Source organism: Haliaeetus albicilla, chromosome Z (assembly GCF_947461875.1).
Source record: "Haliaeetus albicilla chromosome Z, bHalAlb1.1, whole genome shotgun sequence".
In the NCBI taxonomy this organism is placed as follows: domain Eukaryota; kingdom Metazoa; phylum Chordata; class Aves; order Accipitriformes; family Accipitridae; genus Haliaeetus; species Haliaeetus albicilla.
In genome coordinates, this window is record NC_091516.1 from 41,569,363 (window position 1) to 41,589,349 (window position 19,987).

Sequence of the window (19,987 nt, forward strand, 5' to 3'; positions counted from 1 at the left end):
GCCGTGCCGCGCCAAGCCCGGGGCCGGACCGTCCCGGGGCAAAGGGGGGGCCGCACCGCCCCCCGGGAGCGGCTCTGCCCCCAACCCGCCCGCCCTCGGGCAGCGCCGGCCCCGCCCCGCGGCGCGCGCCCAATGGGTGTGGGGCTCATTTGTATATTTGCATACTGGCGGGGACATAAGGGCCCGGGGCGGGGGTGGCGGTGGTAGAGGTTTGCCTGGCGCTTCGGGGTGCTCCGGTGCTGCTTACAGAGTGATTCATTGCCATCGCATTACTTTTGCGCTACGGTTGTATTTTTTTTTGTTGTTGTTTTGTGTTTTTTTTTTTCTTTACTAACCCCAAAACTTCACCCCCCCCGAAACTTTTCTGCCGCGGCAGAGCGCAGGGAGAGAGGAGGCGAGATGGGGAGGAAGGCGTTCCTGGCCGCCGCCTGCCTCTGCCTGCGCTGGGTGGCTGCTCTTGGCGCGGCCCCGGCAGCCGCCGGCGGTAAGTCCCTGGCCCGGGGAGGGGGCGGTGCGGGGGGCGGGTAGCCCGGAGGGAGCACGGGGCGGGGGGTGCAGGGGAGGTGCCGGGCATGCCTGTTGGATTTGGGGAGGGGAGGGGGCGGGGGGAGGTGGAGGGTGTGTTGGGGAAATGCTGCCGGCATGGCGGGAAAGGGGAGTTTGCAAGTTAGATTTGCAAGGGCTCTCCGGGGTGTCGGGGATGCTGCGGGACCCGGGTGGGGTGGGGTGGCCTCGGAAGGCGCTGGAGAGCGATGCCGGCGGGACCCACGTCCAGTTAGGGCAGACCCGGAGCCAGCTCCCTGCCCGGAGCGTGGGCACAACCTGCCGGGCTGATGGCACGGCCTGTGAAGGTTTGGGATCTGTTCTTTCACCCAGGAGCAAGGTGGCTTCCAGGAGTCCCTTGCTGGAGCCGGATCGGCACAGCGGTAGCACCACGGTTGGGTCCCTCGTCTCCAGAGGGCCAGAGCTCTCCGTTGTGCACGGGACTCGCCTATCCCATGGGAGCCCTGCATCCCAGCTTCCTATGGCTCTTGATCTGAATTGTCTAGGACAAGGCTGAGTTTCATCAGTGTCATGATAATGTGCTTGGTTTGTAGTTAATGTCTTTAGCGCAGCAGAATCCGTTAGGGAAAAAGTGAACAGAGGGATATACTCTCATATATATTTATTTAAGTTGTACATGCATTTGTGCGTAGGCACCCTCCAGGCTAGAGGAAGTGAAACATGGGAAAATGTAGAGTGCTGGATGTTCACTAATGCTCTCTTGGTTAATTGCAACATGATTGCAGTTTTAATGAGCAAAGAAACTAGCTTTAGGAGACCACTATTCCTCAAACTTAAGTTAGCAGTGCCCTGTCACAGTCTTAATTTCTTACATTAATCTTCCACATATAATGCCTACCTTGAAGAGGCCACAGCCTTAGAAGAAAATGTGGCTGTAGCTCTCAGAGCTACTGTGTGATACTGAAATGGAATATGGAAACAGCTGCTTTTTTCACCGAGGATGCCTTTGTTATTTCCTTTGTGCACAAGGAAGCTGAAGGGAAGTATTCAAAAGTAAGAGGATAGGGTGCTAGGGTACAGCCAAAGGAATGTATTCTCGCTTTGAATCCAATCTTGTGTCATCAGAGGCAACCAAGAGCAGTTTTCATCACAGTATGCAAGTTTCATACAGTAAAATAACTATCTTCCCAGAGCTAGCCTTCATCCCTGTAGGAACTGATTTGCCACAGACTTACTAATGATTACATTATTTCTCCTTAGGAACAGGTTATATGAAAACAGGTTGTGTGATCATCCTAAAGATGTACAAGCCTTCAGTCCCACGCTATTTCTTGCACACCATGGTAAAAAGATGTTTTGAAACCATGGAAAATACATGATCCAGCCCTCCAGGAATCCAGAGTATTTAATAAGCAACCTAGAAAAAGATATTTGAGGTGAAGATAACATTGGTGTTCCAGGACAGGATAAAAACATTACTAGGAAGACATTCTGGCCTCTATTTTTACCAGTGTAAATCCAGAGTTGGGGGTTATAGCAGATTCACGCTGTTGTGTGATGCGAGCTGCTGGCTTTTGCTGTGGCTGTGTTTGGGATGGACCTGCCAGGGCAGCTGTGGCATGACCTTTCCAGAAACAATGTATTTCTGAGAAGGCATAGTGGTGAGGCTGTCAGGCATCAAAAGAGTGCTGGAGAATAGCATGAGCGCTGGCATTCCTAAAAGTCTGCTGGAATCTCTTCTGTGCAGGAAGTACTTGCATGGTATGGCTTTCTCATGCATCCTTTCCTCCATATTACTGCAAAGCCTGACAGTGATTGCATTTTATTGTCTTGGGCTAACTCCAGATATCCCGGAGGGACTGATGGACGGCAAGAGCTCTGCTGGATTGAGTTACAAGCCTCCCAGCTGCAGCTGAGTAAGGATCTATTTGACAGGGAGTGCCTTGGAGAGGGGCGAGCATCCATGTGTGAGAACAGCAGTTTGCCCTTGTTTTGCCAGCTGCAGGACTTGAGCTGGGAGGTCCCTGCTCAGCATCTAGGTGTTGCTCTTTCCATTGACCCTACATGGGAAGTAAAGGAGAAGGTACTCTCAGGGCTCTGCCATTAAGGAAGACTTAAATAACCTTGAAGTTGTAATTTCTTTACAGCAAAGTTAAATAACCTGACTTGTGGGGTAGATTTCGTTGGATTGCAACACACAGTAGTCTGCTTTCAGTTTATAGTGTAGATCAAATTGAACAATAACAATTTCTGTAATTACAGCTGACCATGAGTTTGCTTCAGAACTCATTTAGGAATTCAGTATGACTAATTGATGGATGATCCTAATGCTGGTTATCAGCTGAGAGAGGAGTTACTCCAGTTAACATCAAAATTTACATAACCAGCTGGAGTTATGTGCAGATGTTTTCTGCTGTGCATGTGTGTATGTCTGTGTGGGCTTGAGTTTACACAGTCTAGCAATGTAATTTCTAATGATCTTTGCACCTAGCTAATAGTATTTCCATGTCTGTGTCCATAAAGCTAGGAAATTGTTGTTTATCAGATTCCCTTTTTAAAACCATAGTTCAGGTGCAGTGATTCTGGCAAATGCATTGTTATATTTGGCATCCTGTGTCTGATGCGGGCAGCTTAACTTTTGATTAATATTCCAGATGGTGTTACTTCCTCAAAACTCACATTGTCCACCCAGCTGATCACTGATAAACTGTTTTCTTCATCAAAATTGGTTGACTTGGGCTTCTCATGAAGGAAACTTGAAGCTCAATTCTCTTGATTAGTGTGTAAACTCTTACTTGGACTCTGTCAGAATGCTTAAAGTCAGTGGGATGCTTTCAAAATTGATAGGAGTCCCTAACTGAATGGAGTTTCACAAATCGCAAATTGAAAGTTGTCACAAGGTTTAAACAGGAAAATGAAGCTTCTGACTTTTTCCAGTTTCTCAGCCTTTTTTTTTTCCCCCACTTTCTTCTGAGTTGTATGATATTCTCTATACCTTGACATATGGGACAGCTTTTTTAAAGTATGAAAACTGAGATTATGTAAGTGGAGGTATAAGAAAAGCATCAGAAAGTTTGCAGAGCATAAAATGATGGATTTTGGCAATGTAGCCTGTGGGCTATTAGAAAAGCCAATTTGGGTCTGAAATTGGTGGCTTAATTCTTAATTCCGCTCCCTTTTCCAGTTCCCTAAATAATCCCTTTGTAGGTCACCTTGTTAACTGTAAGCACATAGCAGTGGCCAGAAAACTTTATTTTGTAACAGGGGCTTGTATTTGCAACTGGGCCCCTGGAAGCTTTTGCAATACAGAGCACATGCCTTTATACTGCTGCTGAACTAAGCCTGGGAAAGTGTGAATTTTAGCAAAAGCATGGATTTGTTTTGTCTACACATTTTTACCTCCAGGCCTGCTTCTCTTCAAGGCCTTGTTTAGAAATGGACTTGCATTCTTGTCACTCAAACCTACTTTAGTGCCTCAGTATGGATGCACATAAATTTCTTTATATCTAATTTCTATACCTATGTTATGTAAAACCTGATGCAAATTCAGGTAAATTTCTATCCACCTTTCAGAAACATGCTGAAGACTCCCCATTTCTGGGTTTTCCCTGGATTAATTTGGGTTAAAACATATCATTAACTAACCACTGGTGAGTGTGTACATTGACTGTCTCTGCATTTCTTTGGCGTTGTGTAAGGCTGTAAGAATGAGACCCAACTGTTTGACTAGCTCAGTTAGGACATGATTCAAGGAGACTTCTCACTTTAAATCTATGAGGAAAAGGTCTGTGACAAAAGTCTCTGTATGACAAAGTTTGGTTCTGAATCATTTTTTTTAAATAGACCAAGATACTTCATGAGATACAGAAGTAGAAGTGGGAAATGCTAGTTTTCTGAAGTGATATGCTTTATAGCTTTTCTGCTGCAGTTTTAAAGCATGGTACATACAGATGTCGGTATATGTGTCAGTACTATTATGTACCTTTGTACTGTATTTCTGAAATTTAATCTGCAGGAGGTGGGAGGTGAGGTAATACTCCAGCAATACGTGTGGCACAACATGAGGTGCAGACAAGTTATCTTAATGCTCTGAGCCATATAGAATTTGGAAAGCCTAACTCAGGCAAATATTGAGAATAGCTTCTTAATGAGCACATCATTGAGAAGTCTGTAACAAACCCCACCACACACGCTTCCCTCATCCAGAGGTATCTTGCTGCTGGGAACTGAGCATATGTGGATATTGGACAATGTGACACCTTTTGTGAGCATAAAAGATGCTGACAATTTCCTCTGACTTTCTAATTCCTCATACAACATAGCTAAATGAGCAAAGTGGCCTTCTGCCATTTCCCTAACTCATAGGCTGTTGCTTTGCAGCTGCTGCTTTCCTGGTGGTAACTGCACCTCAGTGTTCCTGTGTCCCGAAATCCCACTCAGATTTTTTTAGGTGGAAGCACACAAATATTTGTGAAGCACTTTGCACATCTTCAGTGGTAGGTGCCACTGTACTGCAGTCCTAAGTTTGGTGCACCTTTAAGTATGGTGCACTTTGCAGTGTAAATTTAGTTTGTTACAAGCTTGTTTCCAAAAGAGATGCAGTCTGAACTTATATGCAGATTCTAGCATGTGTTTGTAATTGAAAACACTGCAGGACAGGATATCAATTTAATTTAGATTTTGGATTATTATCAGATAGATTTAATTCAGAAGGGAAATCATATCTAAGTATGGAAGGAAGCACTATTACCTAGTGAGCTGGTGGACTATTCTTGTTCGCCTTCCTGTGCTGGGCAGGAATATGCATAATTGAAAGTCCTTGCATTGTACGCCTTACAGTTGAAAGCTGTTCTTAATCCTTTCAAGGTTTTACTGATTCACTGCTGAGTGCAAAATTATGGTTGATATTTAACCAATCAGCCTTTGGGTCTTTCCTTTTTCTGGTTAAAAAGTAAATAGTGTAAGTCTAAAGATTTCTTTCAGGAGGAGCTTTTGTACTCTCTCAGTTGGTGAGAAAATTAAGTTTTGAATGTGCAAAAATACAAAAAAGGGGCAACTTCTGAGAAGGATCAGCATTTGGTTAGTTTGGTAAATTTTGCTTTCAGTAGGTAAAGTCTTATATTCACCATTATGTGAATACCTACTGGCTTGGAGAAAGGTGTTTTTCATAAACTTTATCCCTTCATTAGGGGGAAAGAGGGAAGAAGGGCGCCCTCAGTGTAATTATCCTGGATTAGCGAGCCAGCCTAGCACAGTCAAGGTCAAAACCTAAAGCTGAGCACTGCCTCTGTTCAGTGAACAGTTGTTACTTCCCTGCATGTGCTTTGCTTTCGGCAGGTGAGAAGTCCTGATGAACTCGGGCAATGTTAAGGCGTTGATTGCGGATGATGGCAGTTTCTCTGAGGCTTGTACATGAGCATTTGTTGCTAGCCTGTGTGCTAGTTTTACACCTCATGCAAGAGGCTTTTAATTTCTGATTTCTGTGGCCCTCCAAGCACAGCAGGAACCTCCCAGACTTCATCCAGCTACCTGAGGGCTGAGTGAGGCTGGGCATGAGTCAATGCCCTGCTGTGTATGGTAGCTTGAATGGGAAGACCAGAAAAACTAAGTTTTAGGAAAAAAAAAATCATTCATTATTCATCACCTCTGGATGATGCAGCTCAACTTTATGGAGAAATACAAGTCTACCAGGTATCATAGAAGACCTCTTCTGCAATGGGAAAAGGAAGGGGACTGGAAATCTGTTTTGCGTGTCCAGCTTGAGGTCCTCACTGTGTCCCTTTGCATTACCTGTGGTGGCTTGGAGCCATTCATTAATGTGTGTTCAGGAGTCTGTGAAAGCTTGGTGGTCATGCTGCCAGGAAACACAACACTGAGCATGACAGAGTTGGCCTTGAGCAGCTTCACTTGGAAAACAGGCAATCAATATTTGCTAAATGTGAGTTGCCAAAGTAGGGCCTGGTTTTCAAAACGCATTGGAGTTTAAGTCCACAGTTAATTACAGGGTCTGCTGGATATAGAGGTACTTAAGTGTTGAATCAGATGTAAAAAGAGGAGGCATTTAAGTTTCTTCCCAGACAAAGGAAGTAGTGAGCATGAAGCCTAAAGTCACTTCTCTGCTTTGTAAGAACAAAAGGAAAACTTATGTTTTGAAGCTGGAAGCTGGAGGGAGTTCTCTAGGAAGTGATCTTTTCAGGCCATCACATGCTTTGTTACCACCAGTACATGATCTTCACCCCCCTCCTCACCCCCACCACCCCCCTCCCACCTTCAAAATAGCTTAAGGCAGAGGAAAGTTTTTTCCTGTGGCGTTGCCTGCCAGATTATCTGAAAAAGTACTGCCTTCAAAATACAGGCTTCTGCTTTGCTAGTTCGGTTTCTTTAATGGGTGTCTGATCTTCTTGCTACTTTTTCTTTGTTGGTAAAATGTTAAAACTAGGATTTTGTAAACCAGTGGTGACTCTGCAGCTCTTATTTTTAATGCACTGCAACTACTGGGTGCTATAAAGAGCCTTGATAGGCAGTGATTACTGATGGAGTGATGTGGAAGATGAACCACCAAAATATGTAACAGTATGGTAGGAGCTTGCTGTTTTCCTGCATGTACTGTCTATGACTGTCCTGTGTAGTTCTCTGCACTGCTGTGGTAATTCACAGGTTTCCTGTTAATAATGTAATGGGGAAAATACTGGCTCCTAAAAGGAATTCATACCTCTCTGACAGCTGGCCAGATCCTCAGTGTTTTAGCAGGACCTTGGAGGGGGAGCAATTTTCACCCTTTGATTTCCTCTTTACATGGCTGTTGTGGTGCAAAAGGAACATTGTAAGAAATGAAAAACATGTGTTCCAATTCTTGACTGTTCCTGATATCTCTCCAATATTGTACCTGTGACTTGTGAACTATTTGTCCTAATACTCCTAAAACACTACTGAATGTTTCCTGTGCTCTTGCATGGCAGAAGCTGAGACCAATTTTGAGGGAATTGAGAGCAAGTTTTCCTTACGGACGCCTGCAGAGCCTGATGAGGATGTCTGTTACCTGGTTCCTGGGCAGGTGGACAGCCTGGCACAGTGCAACTTCAACCATACCAGTAAAACCTTTGTGGTGATCCATGGGTGGACGGTAAGAAGAAAGGGGAGGAATCTCCCTTTTAACCACACTCCTGATAAACTGTGCTAGATACGTCAGCTGAGGTGTCTATACACCACAGATGATATTAAGATATCTCCTTTTTTTTAATTAAAAAAACCCAACCCAACAGGTGACAGGAATGTATGAAAGTTGGGTCCCAAAGCTGGTGGATGCTCTGTACAAGAGGGAACCCGATTCAAATGTCATTGTGGTGGACTGGCTAATTCGAGCTCAGCAACACTACCCAGTGTCTGCTGCATACACTAAGCTGGTGGGAAAGGACGTTGCTATGTTTATTGACTGGATGGAGGTAAGACATGTAGTCTCAAGTCTCACATTGTACGTAATGTCCTAGGAAACAAAACAGCAATTATGCAGCTGTGTTGATCATCTCCTGTTCAGTAGATGGAGTTAAGCTGTTGCAGACAGTACTTTTGCTGCACTGGTAGAATCCCAGCTTTAATGGTTATCCTTTACACAAGAAGGCCTTTTATAGTGCATTCCAGAAACTTCACCTTGTGGTCTCTGGAGCCATGTGAGTCCACAGTATTTCTGAAGGCTCTGTGAGACATAGCTATGAAAGACAGGTTCCTATATATTATACAGCAGCCAGCCTTTGGGAAACAGAAGTCTGCCCTGCCTTTGGGGAATACTTAGGAGATCCAGAAACTGGTGGGGAGGAGGTAGGTGAAAACCTTTGATATAATACACAGCCCTGTGTTCTGTCCTTCATTCTGCATTCCTCTCTGCTTAGATTTTTGCCTTAAATTAGTTAACTCAAGCAACCTAGTATGGCACAAAATTATGTTAATTGTACTTAGTGTTCTTCTGTTATTCATGGCTCAAAGAAATCCCAGTGTTTACAAAACGTTGTCCCTTGTGTCTTCTGATGTTTTCCCATTTGAGTTCAAACTTTAAACAAATCGCTGTCTTCTGCAGGAGCAATTCAATTATCCTCTCAACAATGTCCACTTGCTGGGGTACAGTCTAGGTGCTCATGCTGCTGGAATTGCTGGGAGCCTGACCAAGAAGAAGGTGAACCGAATTACTGGTAAGAAAACCTGTGGTTGTAGAGTGGAGAGTCCTGTCTCTTCCATAGTGAATTATTATGTTCCTCTGGAAAATCACCAGAATAACTGTTGCTTGTTGGCAGTACTTAGGTTATGTGTTCATGCTTTATTGAATCAGCAGGGCTGATATTTCTGTAGTAGGACTGGAGAAGGTTCAGAAAAGAACAGCAAAGGTGGTGGGTGAGAAGCCTTGATCTGCTTCTGCACAAGTGAGTAGGCAGGGAGTCATTGAACATGAAAAGAGATGAACTGGGGGGATGTGATCAAGACTGGCCAGATCCATGGCTTGGAGAAGGTCACCGTATCTCTTGCAGCATGAGAACTTCAGCTGGTTGTCTTCATCTAGGTGGTCATCCCTTGCAGCTGCTGGGAGCTGTTCAAAAAGAAAAGGAGATAGATCGTCCTGCAGTGGGTGTCCTGCAGAGCTCTTTGCCATGGGATGCTGTGGATGCAAGTTTATACAGGCTCAAAGGGAGACTGGACAGATAATCAGAAGAGATCCACTGTGGGTTACTAAAAAAAAATTAATTTTAATGGGCTCAAGTAATATTCTAGGCTGAAAATAATACTGGGAGAGTTTTTGGAAGGGGAGGTGTTGTGGTTTAACCCCAGCCAGCAACTAAGCACCATGCAGCCGCTCACTCACTCCCCCCCATCCACTGGGATGGGGGAGAAAGTTGGGGAAAAAAAGTAAAACTTCCAGGTTGAGATAAGAACGGTTTAATAGAACAGAGAAGAAGAAGCTAATAATGATAACACTAATAAAATGACAACAGTAGTAATAAAAGGATTGGAATGTACAATTGATGTGCAGGGCAATTGCTCACTACCCACTGATCGACACCCAGTTAGTCCCCAAGCGGCGATCCCCTGCCCCCACTTCCCAGTTCTTATACTAGATGTGATGTCCCATGGTATGGAATACCCGTTGGCCAGTTTGGGTCAGCTGCCCTGGCTGTGTCCTGTGCCAACTTCTTGTGCCCCTCCAGTCTTCTCGCTGGCTGGGCATGAGAAGCTGAAAAACCCTTGACTATAGTCTAAACACTACTGAGCAACAACTGAAAACATCAGTGTTATCAACATTCTTCGCATACTGAACTCAAAACATAGCACTGTACCAGCTACTAGGAAGACAGTTAACTCTATCCCAGCTGAAACCAGGACAGGAGGGAAGTATACATATGTGTGCCCTGTTCCTGTGCATGCCTAGATGTCTGCTTAGGGTGATTTTTGGAGGCTGAGAAGTGTGCTAGACAAGGCAGAGTGCACAGCCATGGTGGGGCTGATTTACAGCCCAGCACCTGGAGAGCTGAGCCCCTACCACTGATCTTGGTGACAAAGGAGATGCCAACATGAGCAAATGAGGCTAAGAAAATCACTCATCTGTGGTGCCCTTGCTGCTGAGAGAGCTTGTGAGCGGCATTCAAATGGGAGCCTAGATCCCTTCCTCCTGGCACCCTTTGCCCTTTCACCTGAGCCTGGCTGTGGTCTCAGATCCACAGGCATGCTGGGGGTGGGCAGGCTAGGCAGCAGTTCCATCAGGACAGGCTGACTCCTGAGAGGCGGCAGATTAAAATGAGGAGGCCAAAGCACTAGTCCGTCTACCCTTCCTTTCTCTGAGCTGCAGCTATGTTGCTTTCACTGAGGCTGCCAAATCAGTCAAATACCAGTTATGCCCCCATGGTTGCCCTCGGTGCCCAGGATGAACCTGTCTGGGAAAGCAGCATCACCTTTGAGCACAGGGAGCAATGGGCTGTGGTCCCTGAAGTCCTCACAGCAGAGGGGGAGGCAGCTCAGACCAGGTGAGGCTAACCAGGGGTGGGCAGCCCAGGTACCTGTCCCCAGGTGTGGGCTGCAGAAAAGACATGTCCCTTCAGCTCTGCCTTCAAGCCATCTGTCAAGTAGTTGTCTGGATTCAAGAGATAGTACTTGTTCACTGGCAGAATAGTTCTGGGTGTTTTTGATGTCAGTGTTGCTGCAGCTTGACAGTTCACCGTTATAATCCCTCTTAGGCATGTAGACAGTGAAGTTTTCATTTATGTTTCCCATTTGTTCCCCCAACAGGGAGTTAGGACAGTTCAGATAGAAATTTTACAATTCTTGACAAGAGAGGAAGACATTGAGAAAACATTTACTAGCTTGTTTCTTCCATACACTGGAAATGCTACAGGCTTGAGGAAGCTATCTGGGCTTCTTTACATATGTTTACATACACCTTATTTTTTTAAACAGTGACAGCATTTCAAGGTAGTGTACTTGATTCTCCTATATACATGAATGCTACTTAAATGATCCCAGTGTAATGTTTGCAGTGACACCAGCACCATATGCAATACTCCAGCCCAATGTGGTAGCTGAGTTTGGCATTTGTTATCACTGTCAGTGTCCTTGGCAGACAATAATCTCAGTTTTTCTTTGTGGTTTGCCCCATAAAGGGCTGGATCCAGCTGGTCCTACCTTTGAGTATGCCGATGCCCTCACCCGCCTCTCCCCGGATGATGCTGACTTTGTGGATGTCCTACACACCTACACTCGAGGCTCTCCAGACCGCAGCATTGGGATCCAGAAGCCTGTTGGACACATTGATATTTATCCTAATGGTGGAGGTTTCCAGCCGGGTTGCAACTTGGGAGAAGCACTCCGTCTGATTGCTGAAAAAGGCTTTGCAGGTGAGGCTGCTCCGAAACAAACAGTATCACATCCAAAGGGTGACCTTCAATAGCCTGCAGGTTTCCTGCAAGCAAAGATCTCTTTGAGAGGCACAGGAACTTGTTCTTTTAAGTGTTTTTAAAAGTCACCCTGTAAAGCCTAGCTGTGGTGTAGGAGATGGTGCCTGTTGACAGCACTGCTTAGGGGTTTATATCATTATATGCATATATGTATACATATTAAACATTTTTGTTCTTTCAAGATGTGGATCAGTTGGTAAAATGCTCCCATGAACGATCCATCCACCTCTTCATTGACTCCCTCCTCTATGAAGAAAAGCCCAGCATGGCCTACCGCTGCAACACAAAGGAGGCCTTTGAGAAGGGTCTCTGCCTGAGCTGCCGGAAGAACCGCTGCAACAATTTGGGTTACAAGGTCAACAGGGTGAGAACGAAGAGAAACACCAAAATGTACTTGAAGACCCGTGCTCAGATGCCCTATAAAGGTAGGTCCTGCCTGCTTACTGGTGAGCAAGACTGGTACTTTTGCTCAGCTGTGTGTCAGAGTGGGTGCGTGCTGCAGGTGACAGTATTGCTGCTTTGGTGCCTTGGTAAGCAGGGGTGAAGCTTGCCTGCGGTTTGCCGTTAAACCCAAACTAAACTGCAGTGTCAGAAAAACAGTATCATCATACTCAAGTTGTGGAGGTGGTGGGCAGAAAACAAAGGCACGTATTTTGTAACAAGTTTCTAAGTAGCAAAATTAAGATGACTTAGTCTGTGGCCCAGTCACTTAGAACAACTGGGTCTTCCAAAATTTTTCAGTATTTTTCATCCAAATGAATTTTTCCTACTGCTGGGAAAATAATCAGCAGAGCTCAGCCTGATGCACAGCTTCTTTAAAGATGTGCAACCATCGGACTTGTGCCTTTCATAGTGCCTTTGCCAGAGGAGCACCAGCCCTTGTTAAAATATTGCAGCACTTTTTGAGTCCCATTGTCACATTGGTAGATCTGAGAAGGACACTGCCAGAAAGAACTGGAAGGCTTTCAGGTAGGGAAATAGCTTCTGAGTTGAGTTTTACCACTTTATTTTTTTCCCCTTTCTAGCTTTGACTGTACCACATGGTATGCTCATTGTGTGCATTTTGTGATGGACCAGCAATCAGAGGGCACATTCCTGCAGTGTTAGAACAGCTGTAAAACTGGTGTTTTTCTTGTATTTGTTGCTTAATCTGCAATGTCAGTGGGTTTGAATTTTTTTTCGCCGAGGCTCCTCTGTGAGGAGGGCACAACTTACTTGTTTCAACTCAAGGACAGCAAGTCTTACAGATTTATAACAGGTTTGAAGGCAATACTGCAGACTCTGGGGTTTTTTTATGGTGGCAGTCAACTTCAATGCAGAGTTTAGTTGCCAGAACTGCAAAGGTGTGTTTTCATCATTATTCCCTGGCATCCTAATCTTTACCTCCTCACAAAAATAGTTCCCTGGATACCTGCAGGGAACTAAACTCCTTGGTTTAGTGATACTGGCATATTCCAGCCTAGGATTTGCATGGGGATTATTGGGTGGTTTTGTCACCAGCAGTCTCTTTGGAGGTTGAGTTTTTTCCTAATGGCCTTTTCTTTTGTGTTCTTCCAGTCTTCCATTACCAGGTCAAGATCCATTTCTTTGGAAAGACTAATATGACCAAGACAAACCAGCCATTCCTGATCTCTTTCTATGGCACTCTAGAGGAGAGTGAGGACATTGCTTTCACACTGTGAGTAGCTACAGAAACAACTGCAATGTACTGTTGGGTCTACCTAAATCTGTTAAAGTCCCAGCTGAAAAAACTTGTTCTAGCTCCAGCTACAGGGTCCCAGAATCTGCTCTTGTCCTTGATCAAGGGGATGCATCCACTGCTGAAGCTAATGATCTAAGCTCTATAGGAGTTCTTCTTGATAAGAGATCTGAAATATGGAAATGTGAAGTCTGACCTGTGGCTCAGTCTAATAACAATTTTTCTGGTGTGGCAGTTTTTTTTGTTTTCTTCTCTTTTCAGTATCTTGATGCCGTGTTCCACCTGTGTTAAAACTCCTTAAAAGCAGACTGCAACCTGAAGTTAACTGTTTGATGGGTCTGAGGGCCTCAGGGCCTCAGTGCAGAAGCTGAGGGAGACATGGGATTTGCTTCCACAGCTCTGCAAATAAGCAGAAGTCTGTGCTTACATCCCTGCACATGGACTGGCAGGGTATGGGGCTGGAAAGCGCCAAAGTCTGTTTACTGCTCCAAGGAACCTAAGCTGTTCCTGGCTGGTGCTTGTCTGGCTTCTCTGAGAGCCACCAGCACTGCAGAAGACACCCCTTGCCTGGCAGTCTGTCCCAGGATTTTACCAGCCTTGCTGGAGGTAGCTTTTTCTGGTGCCTTTACAAAAGCTTAAGGTGTTTTTTCCTTATTCCGTCCATCAGAACTATGGAAAAGGTTGCTTCCTTCTTCTCTGAAGTACATAAAGTCCTGGTTCTGTTTCCCCTTAATTTTCTTTATCTGTCCAACAGTTCTTTTTTTTTTTTTTTTTTTTTTCCCTTATTCCCCTCCCCACAGGCCTGAAGTCTCCTCAAACAAGACCTTCTCCTTCCTGATTTACACAGAAGTGGATATCGGTGACCTGCTTATGCTGAAGCTGCAGTGGGAAAAAGACAGCTTCTTCAGCTGGTCAGACTGGTGGACTCCTTTTACATTTGACATCCAGAGAGTCAGAGTGAAGTCAGGAGAAACTCAGAAAAAGTAACTTGTTTTGATTGTTATAAGCTAAATTAGTTTTAATTGACAGTGTTTCCGGATCCCTGGTATCTCGCAGGGCAGGACAAAACATGGATAGAAGTTACAAACGGGTGCAGCACTGATAATCAGGGCTCATGGCACCAAACTGGCTTTTATGTCAGCCAGGTTCAGTTGTTTGCTTCCACTGGGATCTGCAGTCTGTAGTTTCACTCCCACATAATGCATTTGCATACCACTGTCTTGTGTGCATCAGGTTAGTTATAACATCCAGGAGAGGATCTCCATGAACCAACATCTCTGACTGTATTTGCAGTTCCTCTCCTCCTTTCTCTCGCTGGACATTTGCATAAGCTTTCTTGCAAAGAGCATGCTTAGACAGAGATTTTTAGAAACCGTTCCAAAAGTGCATTTGCACAAGAAATCATTGCTTTGTTAAGCTGGATTTTCTTAGGAGTTGAATACCTGAATGGTGGGTGGGTGAAAAATGAAATGTTGCAGGATGTTGCTAATGCCTGAATGTTAAAACAGCAAAGTCTGAACAGAACTGCTTTGACAATCTTTTAAAATACGTATATTCACTAGACATGAGATCTGTTAGCAGAAAATGGACCCAGAACATAGTACACATGTCCTATATACAGTATTGTGTATATGTTCCTCCTTTGAATAAACAAGGCAGTCACTTGATCAAAGAACAGTCATCAGAGCTGAACAAATATAGGGGTGGGGAAAGTACTGATAAATAGAAAAGCAACTGCTCAGGTTTGCTGGAATTGGCAACCTACTTTGTTTGCAAGCATTTGAGGGAGTAAGGCTTTCTTCCAAGATAATTCACCTGACAAAAAGTCATACAAGGACTGGTGTAAATAAAGATCCAAGAGACTTTGAGATAGAGCTTGTGGTCTCTTAGCCACCAGAAGACTTTATGTAAAGGACCAGCAAAAGTTATGGCTACAGTTTGAGCTCCATGCATAATGGACTTGCCAGGTTTTTTTTGCACAGTGTTTCTTTTGTCACACAATTGTCTTTTAAAAATCACTTTCTCACAGGCTTGTAGAGTAGTAGTGCCCCACATGACAAAGTATAAAGACTGCTTCCAAGCACCAGTCCTGTTCCTATGGTTAAAAAGAGGCATCTGGCTCAGTCATGTGATTGTCCAATATTTATTCCACAGGGTGGTGTTCTGTTCTCGAGATGGCACCTCGCATCTAAGTAAGGGAGAAGAGGCAGCAATATTTGTGAAATGTGCAGATGAGCCCGTCAACAGGAAGAGAGGAGGGTATGAGTGATCACTATTGTTTCTGGGTTGGGGGAAACTTGAGTGGTAGCAGGAGGATCTAATAAAACTTCCTGATTTAGTTGGCTTGTGTACTAGGCTGCTCAAGGCATCAGAAGCATCACAACTCAGACTAACCTGAGGTTTGCTTATGGCAGCCTTGGCAGCTTCAAAACCCCTAATTTGGTTCTTTGCTAACCATCTCCTTGTGTGGTTGTTAGCATGTCTGAAAAGCAAGTACAACTCAGTGCTTCTCGTGTTCTCATGGTGGCCAAGTATAAATGACTGTTAGAGAGAGTTTACAGACAAGGCACTGACACAGAGAGGAAAGCATGCCTCTATCTAAAGATACCCTGCATTTACCCTTAATTGAAGAACATCCAAACATCCCTACTGAGTTAGCCCAGAGCCCTCCCTCCTCACTGGCCAGCAGCAGATTCAGAGGCTGGTACAGAAACTGAGCAGGCATCTGCAGGTGCTCTCCCTGGCACACTGCTTTCTGCTGGCAACTGTACCGTGAGTGACTTCCTGAGATTTGCATCTCTTGATTTCGATCGGAGATTGAGTCTTTGTGTTTAATAGCCCTTGGTGCACTTTCATTTTTTGATCAATAATTTTTCTGACCCAGAGTAAACTTTCAAATGTGGGGCCAGCTTTATTTGGACTTTATCCACTAAAGTTTGAGCTGGAAAAGTGGTTATATTTATTTCAGTGTAATTGCTGTGTGTGAAAGGTCTCATGGGGACACTTCTATACTGAGATCTAGTTCTGCATAAAAAGGCACATGTGCTGACCTTCACTCCAAGGCAATGACCTGGGGAGGCCTTGAGAGCTCTGTGTGTGTATCTGACATGTAAAATCAAGCAGCAGCCAGGAAAAGCCCAAGCATGTAACTTATTTTCCTGTTAAATAGTATTTTTTTAATCTTAAGTCTCAAGAATAAGACAAAAAGAACAAGTATCTTACCTTCTCCTCCTCACCTTATCTGTCTTCCCCCACCCTGCCACAGTGCCAAGAAAGCCTCTAAAGAAAATTCTGCTGATGAATCTGCATAAGTGACAAGAATGAAGATTTTCCACACTGGGGAGGAGGAGAGTCTGTTCATCCCTGCGGACTGGATGTTCAGAACCAAATATATAGAAATATTTATCCACTGCTGGCTTTTTGCCTGCTATTTCTAGCTATCTTGTAAGGAAGTGTCAGCATACAAAGTTACTAACCATAAAGATACATTACCCAAATAATTAAAAACAAAAAGAAACCTGCAAAACAACTTGCCAAAGGCTTGAGTGCTGGGAAGGAATAAGTAATTTTGCTTAATCATGGTGCCTTGTGACAAGGTTTCTTGACATCAAATCCTCTATAGCAATTTTCTAGTATTTATTGAAAAGAAGCAAAGCCCTGTACCTGGCTTTTCTTCCTTTTTAGGAGTATTCTGAAGCTGGACAGGTTTTCTTCTGGCTTGGCTGAATTTTCAGACAGCTCAGTAACTAGAGTTCATTGTCTTCAAGTGTGTGTTTAGCAAATGAGTAGGTTTCTCACGTGAAAGAACACCTTTGCTGTGTGTATTACTAAAAGGTGTCAGGGACTGACTTAATATGGGGATGAATTTTCTAGTTTGTGGTTATGAATGTGTTTTACTGGGGGTAGATGCCAGTGCTGCTTAGCAATAGGTATGATCTGTTAAGCTATATACTTCTATGCAGCTTACCCTGGAATAAATAGCAGTTGTAGGAGAAGACAGCAATACCAGTGTCCTGTGCAGACATTGAATTTTTCATGTGTGCTTTCATTCCTTGAAAATGAAACCATCTGGCCTCCAACACTGTGTGAATAAGGAACTACAAAGGAATTGAGCTACTAGAAACTGCAGGAAACAGATTTGTGTGGGTTCCCCCCCGCCCCGACTTGCTTGCATTCCATATGCCAAAACTCTGACAGTTTCTCTGCTCTTTGACACCAAATGTCAGTCATGCAGCTGAGTGGCTGCTGTATGCAGTCTTCAGTGCAAGTGAAGCTACTTTGACAGGTGACAAGCATGCTCATGCTTCCCTGTACTGGAATTATGACTGCCAGTGACCCACCTTGGTTTGTTGCTTGGCTGTGATACAGCCGTAGATCCTAGTAGCTGCTTGGTTTTCTGACTTGAGGTGGAATTTGGCAAGGAGCAGGAGCTGTGACAGTTAAAAAGAGCCTGACTGTGTGATGAACAAGAATGAATACTCTGAAAAACACTTGAATTAGACATGCTGCAAGTTGCCAAAAATAAAGGGATTCTGCTTCCCCTTTTTTAAGTAACGTGTAATTTTTCTAGTGCTCTGAAAGGTTCAGTTAGCCCTCTCTTAGCTTTCTAGAAGATAAACAAAATACTGGGGAGGCAGAAGGGCTTGAAGGTAGGGACTTGGAGAAGTGTAATGTGAGTTATTGATGCTGGTTTTTGTAGTCTTCCTGCATATGCAAGACTGTGGAGGTGGTGATTTCACCAATATCATCCCATCTTGAAGGCAAAACCAACATGTATGTGTTTATGTGCACAGTTTTTGTTTTTGGGTTGTTTTTTTTTTCTCCAGCCATGGCTGCTAGTATATTTGGGGATAAAAGTCTTAAACAGTGCAATATGTTGGAATATTAATAACTCTGAAATTGCTCACATTTGATTTCCTAACCCTTAAACTACAGCAGAGATATGATGAGTCACTGAGGGTGAATATTGAGCCACTGCATCTGAGACCTCTAAAAATAAATATAATGATTTATTCCCTGTAGACTTCACATTTTATTGCAGTTTTCTCTTAAGGGTTAAGTTCTCTGGAGATAAACTGTCTGAACAGGTGTGCTCTTAATACAGGATCAAATACAAACACATACAGAACTTGGATACAAAATAGTGAAGGTTCTTGTACATGAGGACACATGATTTAGCTTTGGATGTTATTTATTAGCTGTAAATAAGATATTTATGTGTGTAGTTTGTATATATTGCTAAAATTGCTGACAGACTCTACATTAATACAGTTGTGTAGTATTAATCCTGTATATAGCTTTCAGAGAGATTTTTGTCAACAAACCACTTACACTGCATTATTTCCTATGTGGTTAATACTTTTTTTTTTTTAAAAGAAAGCTCCTCAGTTTTGTACAGAATGGAAGCCTATGGTTTTAATAAAATTCTCAAACTCATGCAAAAGACCCTAGTTTCCTTTTGATGAAGCAATCTGCTGTATATCTGTTAAGTGAAGGCTGCAGCCTTTTATTTGGATTCTGGAAAAGATGGGGTAAGACTCTCCCTGCCCCCTGGCCTTTCTTTTTGAGAAATGCAAAAATCGCACATCAAAGAATGACTATGTGCCAGCAGATATCCCTATCACAAGAGCAGTGGCTGGTCACCTGCAGTTTGTGGTTTTCAAGTTTCATGCCCTTTTAAAAACAGCCCTTACTTTGACATGCTCGGTTTTTTTGTTTTTGTTTTTTTTTTTTTTTGGCAAGTGTGAGAACTATGCTTCTGCCCCTTGCTATACCATGTGGTGGGTTAACCCTGGCTGGATGACAGGTGCTGTTCTATCTGCACACCCCACCCGCCCCCCGCCTCAGCTGGACAGAGGAGAGAAAATATAACAAAGGGCTTGTGGGTCAAGATAAAGACAGGGAGAAATCACTCAACCAATTACCACCACGGGCAAAACAGACTCAACTTTGGGAAAAATAATTTATTGCCCATCACCCAGAGTAGGGTAGTGAGAAATAAACCCAAATCTCAAAACACCTTCCCTCTACCCCTCCCTTCTTCCCAGGCACAACTTCACTCCTGGATTCTCTACCTACCCACCGCCAGTAGTGCAGGGGGACGGGGAGTGGGGTTTATGATCAGTTCATCACACGTTATTTCTGCCGCTTCATCCTCCTCAGGGGCAGGACTCATCACACTCTTCCCCTGCTCCAGCGTGGGGTTCCTTCCCACAGTACACAGTCCTTCACGAACTTCTCCAATGTGGGTCCTTCCCATGGGCTGCAGTTCTTCACAAACTGCTCCAGCATGGGTCCCTTCCATGGCGTGCAGTCCTTCAGGAGCACACTGCTCCAGCGTGGGTCACCCATGGGGTCACAAGTCCTGCCAGAAAACCTGCTCCATGGGGTCCTCTCTCCACAGATCCACAGGTCCTGCCAGGAGCCTGCTCCAGTGCGGGCTTCTCATGGGGTCACAGTCCCCTTCAGGCACCCGCCTGCTCTGGCGTGGGGTCCTCCACAGGCTGCAGGTGGATATCTGCTCCACCGTGGACCTCGACGGGCTGCAGGGGGACAGCCTGCCTCACCATGGTCTTCCCCACAGGCTGCAGGTGGATATCTGCTCCACCGTGGACCTCGACGGGCTGCAGGGGGACAGCCTGCCTCACCATGGTCTTCCCCACGGGCTGTAGGGGAATCTCTGCTCCGGCGCCTGGAGCATCTCCTCCCCTTCCTTCTTCACTGACCTTGGTGTCTGCAGGGTTGTTTCTCTTACATGTTCTCGCTCTCTCTGCGGCTGCCGTTCCTGTGTCCCAGCAACTTTTTTTCCTTCTTAAAAATTTTATCACAGAGGCGCTACCACTATCACTGATGG

General features: G+C 44.6%; 2 protein-coding genes across 3 annotated transcripts in view; both read left to right on the forward strand.

Moving 5' to 3' along the window:
- Window positions 1-19,987, forward strand: part of ABCA1 (ATP binding cassette subfamily A member 1) — a 384,145-nt gene that overhangs the window by 274,830 nt on the left and 89,328 nt on the right. The gene's annotated exons all lie outside the window — the stretch shown is intronic.
- Window positions 186-18,501, forward strand: LPL (lipoprotein lipase). 2 transcript variants are annotated; one of them, XM_069777318.1, is made up of 10 exons: window positions 186-484; window positions 7,464-7,627; window positions 7,767-7,946; window positions 8,576-8,687; window positions 11,142-11,375; window positions 11,618-11,860; window positions 12,993-13,113; window positions 13,935-14,117; window positions 15,289-15,393; window positions 16,400-18,501. In XM_069777318.1, exons 1-10 carry the CDS (start codon window positions 400-402, stop codon window positions 16,443-16,445), a joined length of 1,473 nt encoding a protein of 490 aa, XP_069633419.1. In that variant the 5' UTR covers window positions 186-399; the 3' UTR covers window positions 16,446-18,501. The 2 variants fall into 2 exon arrangements, with proteins under 2 accessions (XP_069633419.1, XP_069633420.1); XM_069777319.1 differs by having other exon boundaries at window positions 7,467-7,627.